The 10385-nt window shown below is 48.2% G+C and overlaps 1 protein-coding gene and 1 long non-coding RNA gene across 2 annotated transcripts in view; both read left to right on the forward strand.

Moving 5' to 3' along the window:
* The window catches only part of znf296 (zinc finger protein 296), a 10338-nt gene extending 1402 nt beyond the window's left edge, over positions 1–8936 (forward strand). Inside the window, exons 2-3 of the mRNA XM_005742118.2 lie at positions 1404–1781; positions 6290–8936. Of these exons, the coding sequence (XP_005742175.1) occupies positions 1404–1781; positions 6290–8073 (2162 nt within the window). The 3' untranslated portion in view covers positions 8074–8936. The remainder of the gene's footprint in view (positions 1–1403; positions 1782–6289) is intronic.
* A 16-nt stretch (positions 8937–8952) lies between these two features.
* LOC106456341 (uncharacterized) lies at positions 8953–9639 on the forward strand. Its single transcript, XR_001290488.1, has 2 exons — positions 8953–9179; positions 9526–9639. It is a non-coding gene; the product is annotated as an uncharacterized LOC106456341 (long non-coding RNA).
* The last annotated feature ends 746 nt before the right edge of the window (positions 9640–10385 follow it).

Genomic DNA, 10385 nt, shown 5'->3' on the forward strand with positions numbered 1-10385 from the left:
GAGAGAGAGAGAGTGTGTAACCGCGCCTTGCAAGTCTGCACAAACAGCGCAGGCCTGAAACAGGAAAGGTGACATTTTTGAGTAACAACTGGCGAGATCCGACTTCAGACTGTACTGTCTGTACCTGTCCTGTGTGCTAGCCAGCTCAGCCTGGGCAGGTGGATCCAGTCCAGTCATCAAGGTGTGCCCACGCTGTGTTGAGCAATACACCGCTGACCCCCCTCCTCTCTCCCTCCTTCTCCTCGTCTCCAAAGAGCTCTGTCTGGTCTGAGCTGTGGGACTAAATGAAGAAATACCCAGAGTTTACAGATGGCTCTTCAGAGGTTTGGGTCTGACTTGTTTGCCACTGCTTACAAACTGCACTTGCGTTTCAAAGTGCTAACCACATAAGATTTGTGAGAGTTGAAGTTGAATCAGATGAGCTGTCCTGTACATGTTTGCGAACTTTAAAAAAGAAAAAGAAAAGAAAAACACAAGGGCCGCAGCTCTTATCTCAAACACCTTCTGCCACTTTTTTCTTTTATTGCAATCCACTTCCTGTTGAGAAACTCTCGCTGCCTGTGGCTGGTAGGGCAACGTTTTATTTTGAGTGAAAGGTGAAAGGCTTTGCCTTCGCCGCTTTTTTAATTCACTGCTCCGGCGTGTCAGCACTCAGTCAGTGGCGGTCCTGTTAACAGGAGGTTGAAGTTTCTGCTGAGATGGACAGATGGTGCTCCTCTCTCGCTCGCTCTCTCTGCAGCCTCAGCGAGCAGATCTGTTTTGCGTTGGTTAAAGGAAGTGGTCAGTATTGGCTGAGCAGATTGGCCTCGTTGCTTGAGAGTTTACAACTGAAACTAGCACTTTCAATCACCACGCCTGCTTGTTGTTCCATTGAGGTCAACTGTACATTGTAAGTAGGCTAATTTATGAGAGCGAGGTCAGAAACTTGTCAGCAAGTCCAAATGAACAAAGTGCTCTCTGATTATATCAACCACCCAGCTGCTTTTGATGCAAAATACAGGTATATCTTCCTTTCTCTCTTTATATAGATGTGTGTATATATAGGCAACTCGCTTACAGACTCTAGGGGCATAAATTGGTCATGTGTATGGAACATAAAAATAAATGCACATTAAAGAAACGCTTCAGAGAAAGCTGGTTGCTGTGGATGTTTTATAGACACTTTAAGCTCCCTGCACTTGATAAGAAAGAGGAATTGCACAGTTACACTTGCATAGGAAAAAAAACTGAGTGAAATGCTCTCAGGAAGCAGACACTGATTGATATTTAACCCCAAAGATCTTCATTTAACTCTCCGACAAGAAAACGAGACGACCTGAGAAGCCGTGACTCTTTTACATGTGGCTTCTTGTTTTAATTGATCTCTCTCTCTCTCTTTGTCTGTCTGTTATCTCCTGCCTCAGATGCCACCGATATGCCTGATGAAACCGGCTCATCAGGCGACCACCACCAACCCCTTCCTCCCCCTCTTCCCCCAAATCTTCCTCCTCCGCAGGTCCGGGCTCCTGACCAGGGTCGCGACCTTCTAACCTGCGGCCAGTGCTGTCAGGCATTCCCCCTCGCCCACATCCTGGCCTTCATTCAGCACAAACAGGGTGGCTGCACCGCCCGAAATCTCGCCTCCAACGCCGCGCCACCCTCGCCCGCCGGCCGAGCGCGGCAGCATGTTGCCAGCGCCGAGCTGGGCCCCGGCTTCATCGAGCTCAGGAGAGGGGCAGCCAGGGAGCCAGTCTGGGGGGAGGAGCCCGGCGTGAAGGTGAAGGCGGAGCACAGCAAAGCAGGTGAGCTCTTGGAAGAAGCAGAAGATGATGGCAGGTTGCTAATTAGTGACTCTGGGGGGTTTTTTTTGTTGTTTTTTTTGTTTTTTTTTGTTGTTTTTTTTGTTCTTTCAACCGCCGCCTCTTCATTTAACAACCGTTCCTCCTCCCTCCCGAGTCCAGCTCATTAACTAGCCGTTGCCATTAGCAGACCTGCGTGAGTTAGTGACGCGCAGGCTAATTGTGTGGAAAGGATAGGCGTCAGGAACATTCGGAGGGCACTCAGGGTCCCCGAGGGCTCCACGCTGAGCACCTGAGCTCCTTCGCATCTCCCTGACTGTCAGTCTCTGAGGTGGAGTGGCCAGGTAAACATGTTTCTCCCTCCCTGTCATTCCCTGCACCCTGGACCTCAGAGACTGAATCCACATCTCCAAACCCCCCTCCACCCACCCCCCCAAAAAACATGAACACACACACAGAGGAGCGTGTCTCAGTATTCAGTGTGTTTTCCAGAGGGCGGCTGAAAGGCTCCTGTGTTAAACGGTCAGAGGATGCGAGGCAGGCAGATCGTGCTGGTTTCCTCGCTGTCATGACACTCTAACCGAGGACATTGCATCATGTGCGGCTCCTCTGCCATCTCCCGCTGTTCTGCCCCAGGCCGAGCCACCTGAGCTCCAGGGAATCTCCCTCTTCCTCCTCCTGCTTTTTCTTCATCTCACTCGTCTTTCTCCCTCGTCTTCTCCTTTATTTCCAGAGTCCTAACCCATCCTTCTCCTCTTCTTTCAATGGCACCAATTTTCTCTCCTCTTGCCTTACTTCCTGCTTTCCCTACTGCTGACTAAATGATCTTGATCTAATATTGTGTCTTTTTTAGGGTGGAGCCCATTAAACTCAATCAGAAATTCTTTATTTTCTTTCATAACTGGAACTGAGATCCTTTTTGAAGAAGGGCTCTTCGTGTCCAGGTTTAAAATAAACAACCAAAGAAAAAAGAAAAAGAAACGTGAAGGCCACGTTGTAGCTCTCGAAAACGGACAGAGCGTCTCGCTGCAGACGCGTGTAAGGTGTGAGTGCCCCCTTTGCACATTTTGAAACTCTCTCTGCCACAAGTTAGCAGTTCCTTCCTTTGTGTAACGCTCAAGGGACGGCTGCACGCACCATTTCCGTTTGTCCACAACCCCTCTTGTTTTGTTTCTTCTGTTTCAGTGTGCTCACCTCTCTTGCTCTGCCTCTCACTCTGAGGCACAGAAACACACCGGTTTAGTAATTTGGTGGCCTGCAGGATTATACAACAAACCTAACACGTGCATGAGGCGGAAGTGGAGAGCACGACAACATGTGAAAAATGCAAAAGAAGAAAAGCTTAGATTAGATTTATTTATTTATTTTTTTAAATTCAAGAATCTAGGTTGCTGCTTGTTTGGACATAAAAACAGAGTCTGAGCTGAAATGTGCAGAGTGCGGCTTTAATTGGGCGTCCGGCTGGCCCTGAAAAGTTCTAGTTGATGGTTTTACTCGAGCGACGAGCTGTTTTTCTTTTTTTCTTTTTTTATTTGTGGTAGAGAAATTGAGCATCTGACAAGATGACTGAAAGCGAAAGAGCAGTTATCCCACAACAGAGAGGTCCTCCATTTATTTTCCTGCATTCAAGAGCGGAGGGAAGGGGGTAGAGCGGGATGGATTACTGAAGAGCCGCGTGCATCTGTCTCATTCCTTTTTATTTATTCTCCTTGTTTGTTTTTTTTTCCTCCTCATCACCCCCCCCCCCCCGCCAACCCCCCCCCCCCCCCATCTTCAACACACTTTCGCTTTGCCCTCTTTCAATTTCTCGCACCCCCCTCTCCTCTCTTCTTCCTCTCTTTTCTCCTCCCTCCTCCTCCCGAGGGAAAAGAGATTCTGCCTGCTGCTCGTTAGTGCTCCCAGCCAATCTGCATTTTTAATTAGTAGTTATTGCTTCTGCTTAATATTCAAGTGCTACCCCGGGCCAAATGGGAATCCTTACAGGAAAAAAAAAAAAAAAGAGCGAGGAGTGAGCGGGGAGAGAGAGCGAAGGAAAGAGAAACCGGCTGGGTATTGTGTTTCACTCCAGGACCCCGAGACAAAAGCCCCACCACCACCCCACCACCCCCCCTCAGGGAAAGATTTGGAGGGTACTGGGGGGCGGCGGGGTGAGGAGAGCCGGGGTTGGAGGATGGGTCTCAGCTCCAATCCGAAGGGGTGACATATTTTTGTGGCATCTCTCAGCCCCCCGTACTACATTATAATCTTTTTATCTCATTTTCTTTTTATCTCCTGAGCCCTGACCTACCTATCTCTCTCCCCTTCTTTTTTTTCCTGCTCCAGCTCCTCACCCTATTTTTAAAAGAAGTATCACAACTTCTCCTGGGTTTCTCCTCAGGCTAGGTTAAAGGACTCGAACACCGCAGCCCCTGTCGTCTCCAGACAGAGGGGATGGCGAAGGGGGGGGGGAGAAACAGTTGCTCTCTTTTTCATCTTCACCCCCCCCCCTCTCCCCCTCCAGTAAAATACAGAAGGATTTAACTTGAGGAAACATGAAAGAGGCTTATACCAGAGTCGGCTTTGAACCTCTCCAAAAAAAGAGAAAGAGAGGAGAGAAAAAAATAGTTTTTTTTCCCGCAATTTGGGAATCTTCTCTCCAATTTTGATTTATGCAGAAAGGCCTCATTTGTCAAGCAGGCTGAGTCAGAGCCTGATTTACATAAAGCGTTCGTTTTCTGCGTTCTGCTAATTAGCAATTTGCAGCTTAATTGGAGAGTGGCTCTCGGTGAGGAGACAAAGCTATCCACATATAAAAATATCTCCAGATGTACTCTGTGACACAGCTCGCCTCGCTGTTGGACTTCCAGTTTCCGGATCCTGATTTCTCTTTCTTCAGGTCGCACTTTTGCCTCCCTCAGTTCTTCCTTTCCTTAGTTGGGCCTTAGGTCTTCTCATCACCTTTAATGCATTTAAACTGCAGCAGTCTGTCTGTACTACTCTTCTTATAGTCTTATACTGTTCAGTTTAATCGCTTCAAAGCATCTTTAAAAGCAGCCAGGACATTAAAACCAATGAGAAGTTAAAGCTTTACTGGAAAAAGAAAACTTGAGTCCTGGTACTTGTGTGGGCGTCAATTTGACATCTAAAGGAGGCTCAGGAGGTAAAGCAGGTCATCTACTAATCGGAAAGTTGGTGGTTTGATCCCTGCCTACTCCAGTCTTCATGCCCTGAGTCAACCCAGAGTTGTTCCCAATCAGTTCATCGGAGTTGGATGTTGGACAGAAAGCACTGCTTGTATTAATGAATGAGAAATGTATAAAGTGTTTTGAGCGTACAATTAGAGTAGAAAAGCACTAGCACTCCCTGATGGCAGAAGCCTCTCCCTCCCACACACAAAGATCTGTAATTGTTCAGGAGCACAACATCCTCAGTCCGATCAAGTATCCCTAGGACGTGCCAGAACAAGCCCAATCCACCCCAAGCCACAACCCACAGGGTGCAGAAATACCACCTGCTCATGCCCAGTGGGTCACATGATATCAGGCGAGTGGTTTTCATGTTGTGGCTAGTGGCTAGCCATAGCCTATCAAGCGGAAAGATCCCTGGTTTGATCCCGGGAGGAGACAAAAATCTCTTCGGTGTTGTGTCACAAAGTGTAAAAAAATCTGTTGCACCAAACATGCAGAGCTGCTCACTGTCGAGACCTTCGTGTGAAAAAGGGAGCGGCCGAAAGTAGCTTTGGTTTTAATGTTGTGGGTTATCAGTGGCTTTTTATGTTTAACCCTCTGAGGTCTGAGTCATCTTCCGTGATGACCCTAACCCTCTGAATATGTTATCTTTCACTCTTTTAAAAAAGTTGCTCTGCAAAATTTTAAGTCCAGTAGCCCAAAGTCTTTGAAACTTTTTCCAGCTGTCAAAATGAGTTTTTTAAATTAACTTATTTAAAGCAGCAATGAGCCAGTAAACAATCAGGAACTAAAGATATATTTCACTGAGAAGGTGGTGGAGACCAAAAGTAGAGCTCGAAGGACAGACACACATGTGCAGGACATGCACGTATCCGAAATGTTGTTCCCCCACACGTGGGTGTGCACCTGGAATAAAATATAATTAATACATTTTTAACCAAGAACAGAAAGCTATAAGAAAATGAGATACAGATATCAAAGTAAATAAGGTTTTAAGTGTAAATATGAAAGTCAAAATACAATTATTGATGCCTGTGTATAAATTTATGGGGTGTGAATAAAGATCCTTATTGCATTATTGCAGAGAAGGTGTCTGTGTATCTGCTGGATGTGTGAAGTGTTTGTGGACACTAAAGCAGTGGTTTTCAAACTGACCTTGGATCCATTTCTGCTGTTAATGATTGACCTGACTGAACTGAATGATTGATCTTTTGAGAACCGCCTCTTCAGGTGGCTGCATGTTTGTCCTGTCCCGCGGTGGGTGCTGGACACTTTTAGCTGTACTCTTAGTTAACGTCCTGTATCAAAACCACTAACTCACTTCTGTTTGGTCTGTGTTTGCAGTGCCAGAGGAGCCCTTGTATTTCATCTGCCAGCAGTGTGAGGCCGTCTTCCAGTCCGCGTGGTTGCTCTTACAGCACGCTCAGCACACGCACTCCTTCAGCATCTACCAGGAGGATGAGGGCGACGCTGTCATGGAAGGAGGAGGAAGTAGGGATCTTAAAGACCACAAAAGTGCTGCAGCCATTTTGGACCCACGACACCTGACCCAAGCGCTCGCTTCAGCCTTCCAACCCTCCGTCCCACGTCTTGGCCGTTCCCGTCAGTCCCACGGCCCCCTCTCCTCGTCACCTGCCTCCTCCTCCTCTTCCTCCTCCAGGAACCTGCAGACTTTGAACTTTTCCGTGCGGCTCAGGGAGCTTGCCGAGGTGAATAACAACACAACAAGTGGCTCCCCCGGAGGCCTGGTGCTGTCGCCCTCTTCTTCTCCACCGGAAGCTTCTCCTTTTCCTCAGACAAGCGCCCTCCAGGCCGACTTCCACTGTGAGCTGTGTGACCAGAACTTCCAGTCCCTCCGCGCCCTCTCCGCCCACCGCCGGACTCACGCCTGCGAGCGGCCTTATCACTGTGGTGTGTGCGGCCAGGCGTTCGCCCAGAGTGGCCAGCTGGCTCGTCACATAAGGAGTCATCACCGGGAGGCCGGAGGAGGAGGAAGTGGATACGAGTCTGTGGAGATGGTCGAGGAGGAAGGAGGGAGGCAGGGGCCAAGAGGCAGGCTTCAGATTCAGCCAGCGGGAATCACGGGGAAGGGAGACCTGATGGCCCACATCCCCTCCGAGCTGGACTTGACCTTCCCCAAACACCCATCCTTGGCTTCAGGTCTAGTGCTGCTGCCCTCCCAGGTCAGACCACCAGAGAGGGAGCTGCTGAGGCTCTACCAGACCACCAGAGAGGGAGGTGAGGAGGAGACGGAGGTACATGCAGAGGCTCCACACACCTCGCCTTGCGCCAGCCCCTCTGAAGGCTCGCTGGAGAGCGGAGAGACGGGCGGCAGCGGCGAGAGCGGCATCGCCAGCGGAAACTGCACTCCAAAACGTCCTGAGGTGAGCGACAAGGTGCGAGGTGTGGGAGAGTGGGAGAACGAAAGAACGAAAGAGATCATCGAGAAGGAGTGGAGCTCGGCCAAAGTCAGCGAGGCAGTGCAGGAGTGGCAGAGGGACAATGAGCGGAGGACCGTGACGGGAAGCGTGAGCACAGCAGGCAGCGGCGGCGCGTCCGCTGGAGCGCCAGGGAAGAAGAAGAAGGACGAGGCCTGCGAGTTCTGCGGCAAACAGTTCAGGAACAGCAGCAACCTGACCGTGCACCGCCGCAGCCACACCGGCGAGCGGCCCTACCGCTGCGGCCTGTGCAACTACGCCTGCGCACAGAGCTCAAAGCTGACGCGCCACATGAAGACCCACGGAGCCCAGGGCGCAAAGGCGTCCTTCTTGTGCCAGCTGTGCGCGGTGCCCTTCACCGTCTATGCAACTCTGGAGAAACACCTGAAGAAGGTTCACGGCCTGAGTCACGCCAGCGTGGGAGCATATGCGCAGGCCAGCGCCGCAGATACTCTGGCTGCAATAAAAGCAGGGGGAAAAGCTGCAGCGGTGGTGAAAATGGAGGAGGACGAAGCCGGATTGGATCAGATAGAGATGGAGAGAATGCCGAGTAGCATGTCCAGCACCATGGAGGTGGAGGAAAGGCAAAGCCAAGAGTACATGGAGAGCAGCAGGAGTCCAGCCATAGCGAACGACCTCCCGCCTGAGAGCAGCACGGAGGCCCCTTTAGCTTTGACTCCTGCACCCTGAGAGTCTCTCAAATAAAAACAACAAAAAAAGCACTGTATAGAATTTAACCCCCCATTTAGTAAAACAAAAAGAAACTGAGTTAAAGTGCAGTTTAAAGAAGCTGCAGGTGTGTGCATCTGTGTATAGAAAGCCGCCCCCAGAAGACGTTGTTCACGATTATGTGCGCAGCTGCCAGTTGAAACTAAGTGCCTACAGTTCTTTTAGACCACAGAGAAAAACAAGGCCATGACATTCAGCAGGGAGATTACCATAGCTCTCGAACAGGAAGTGAACTGCCACAGTCCACACCGACACAGGAAACTGATCACCATGTTGCAGTGCAGGATGCAAAAGACATGTGATTTATGTCTCTGGTGACCCGCTGGACAGGTGGAGGCAGATCTTAACTGCCACGCGGTGCAGAAAACGGTTTATGTTGAATTTAAAAAGAAAAGGGAAAAAGCCTGACAATAGAGCAACTTTAATATATTTTCAGATGGAGAGAGGTCATATTGTGCCGCATAGCCATTGCTGGTTTTCTTATGAGAAGACCTTTTAAAGGCTAAAGCGGTTTGAACAGACACAGAGGGGGGAAATGAATCCAAACACTGCCCGCCTGCAGTTTCTCAGACTCCTCTTTTTAAAGGCGCTTGCTTGTCACAACACTTGTCACTTAACGTAATGTTTACAAGGCTCGCGGGGCCTAAAGCAAGGTTGTGCTCCTGACTTTGTCACAGTGTGTGTGTGGATGACTATCTGTTCTGTTTTTGTTTGTTTTGGGTTTTTTAAATATAAATATAAATGTGAAATTAAGAGAATTTAAAGTCTACTGATGTTTTCCTTTCATTTTTTTCTATGCATTTAAAAAAAAAAAAATTTGAAAAAACACAAGAAAAACAGCAATTTTACCTACATGTGAAACGGGTGTGTATTATTTTTGTTTTCTCTCAGTGACGGTTGTGATGGTAATATCTGTCTTTCATTGTTTACATCTGTAAATTACTGGACTGGTTGAAGCTCGTGCATGCTTTGCAGTAACTTGAATTTCTTTTCTTGCTTTCCTGTGTCTCAGTTCTTCCTAATTTATGGACGCCGCATGTTTCGCCAGGTTTGGAGGGCTTGCACGAGTGAGTTGTATGTACGTTTTTGGGCGTTTTTTTGTTTGTGTGTACATATCGCAGACTCTGCTTGAAGCCTCCATCCTGGGATCAGGTCAGAGCCTTCAGGCAGATTGCCCCCACCCTTTTTTTTTTTTTCCCCCTCTCGTGACTACTGTGATGACTTTGTCTGATGTCTGCTGCATTCAGGTCAAAATAAACTGTTGTGTTTTCTAAAAGTGGATTATGAAAGAGTGCAGTGTAACTGTTCAGGGATTTATTTTTATGTATGTATATACATATATATATATACTGACTTTATTGCTATTGCTTGCTGTTAATATTATCTCCCTACATTGTTTGCTTTTTTTTCTAGGTTATCGTGAAGCTTTCGCCGCTCCTGCTGTCTTTGTAAACTTGATGCCATTTTGTAATTGACCTTGTCAGTTGTCACAAGGAGCCTCAATAAAGTGTGAGGTGAAATATTTTACATTTTGGAGATTTTCTTCCCTCCTCGTCTGTCTTTCTGTTCTCTTCGTTCATTTCTTCTTTTTTTTTCTTTTTTTCTCCCATGAATATTTTGTTTCCTGTTCTGGGACAACAAAGCTTCTGAAACTATTTTTAAGTGTCCTTTCTCACCAGGATGTTGTCTTAGTCAGTGCGGGTCGTTCCTCTGAGGACCACAGTCAGCGCTGAGTTATTAATTTTTAATGTGAGTGTTTGGATAAGGGACCCTCAGTCCTTGTTTACATCCTTGTGATGTTACTCGCTTTGTCTGGAAACACTGTAATGTAATTCTGCCAGTTAGGAGGGGGAGTGCACTAGTTACCGTGTGTGTGTGCGTGAGTGCGTTTGAGTTGGTGTCAGTCACTCCACAGATTGTGCGATGGGTGCAGCAAGCTGTGATGGGACACGGGTGGCCAGGATTTCTCAGGATACAAAATTGGAGGGGGAGGCGGGTGCCGGGTGGCAGTTTGGTTATTGTTTGTGGGCATGTTAGGAGGCAGAGCAGGATGGGTGGGGAGTGTCAAGGGGTTGGGATAATTGCTGACTCCATTTTAAGGGCATAAAAACCTCTGCACCAGCATCTCTGGCCTTAACCCCACCACCCCCACCCCCACTAATGAAAATGAAGTTCTATGATCCCTCTAGCTCATTAACAGCAGGTCTTTTAATGAGCTTTCAACAAGGTGGGGGCTGGGAAGATGAAGAGGAGGAGTGGGGCTTGATTTGGGG

Source organism: Pundamilia nyererei, unplaced genomic scaffold (genome assembly GCF_000239375.1).
Source record: "Pundamilia nyererei isolate P.nyererei 1_Seehausen unplaced genomic scaffold, PunNye1.0 scaffold00117, whole genome shotgun sequence".
Classification (NCBI taxonomy): domain Eukaryota; kingdom Metazoa; phylum Chordata; class Actinopteri; order Cichliformes; family Cichlidae; genus Pundamilia; species Pundamilia nyererei.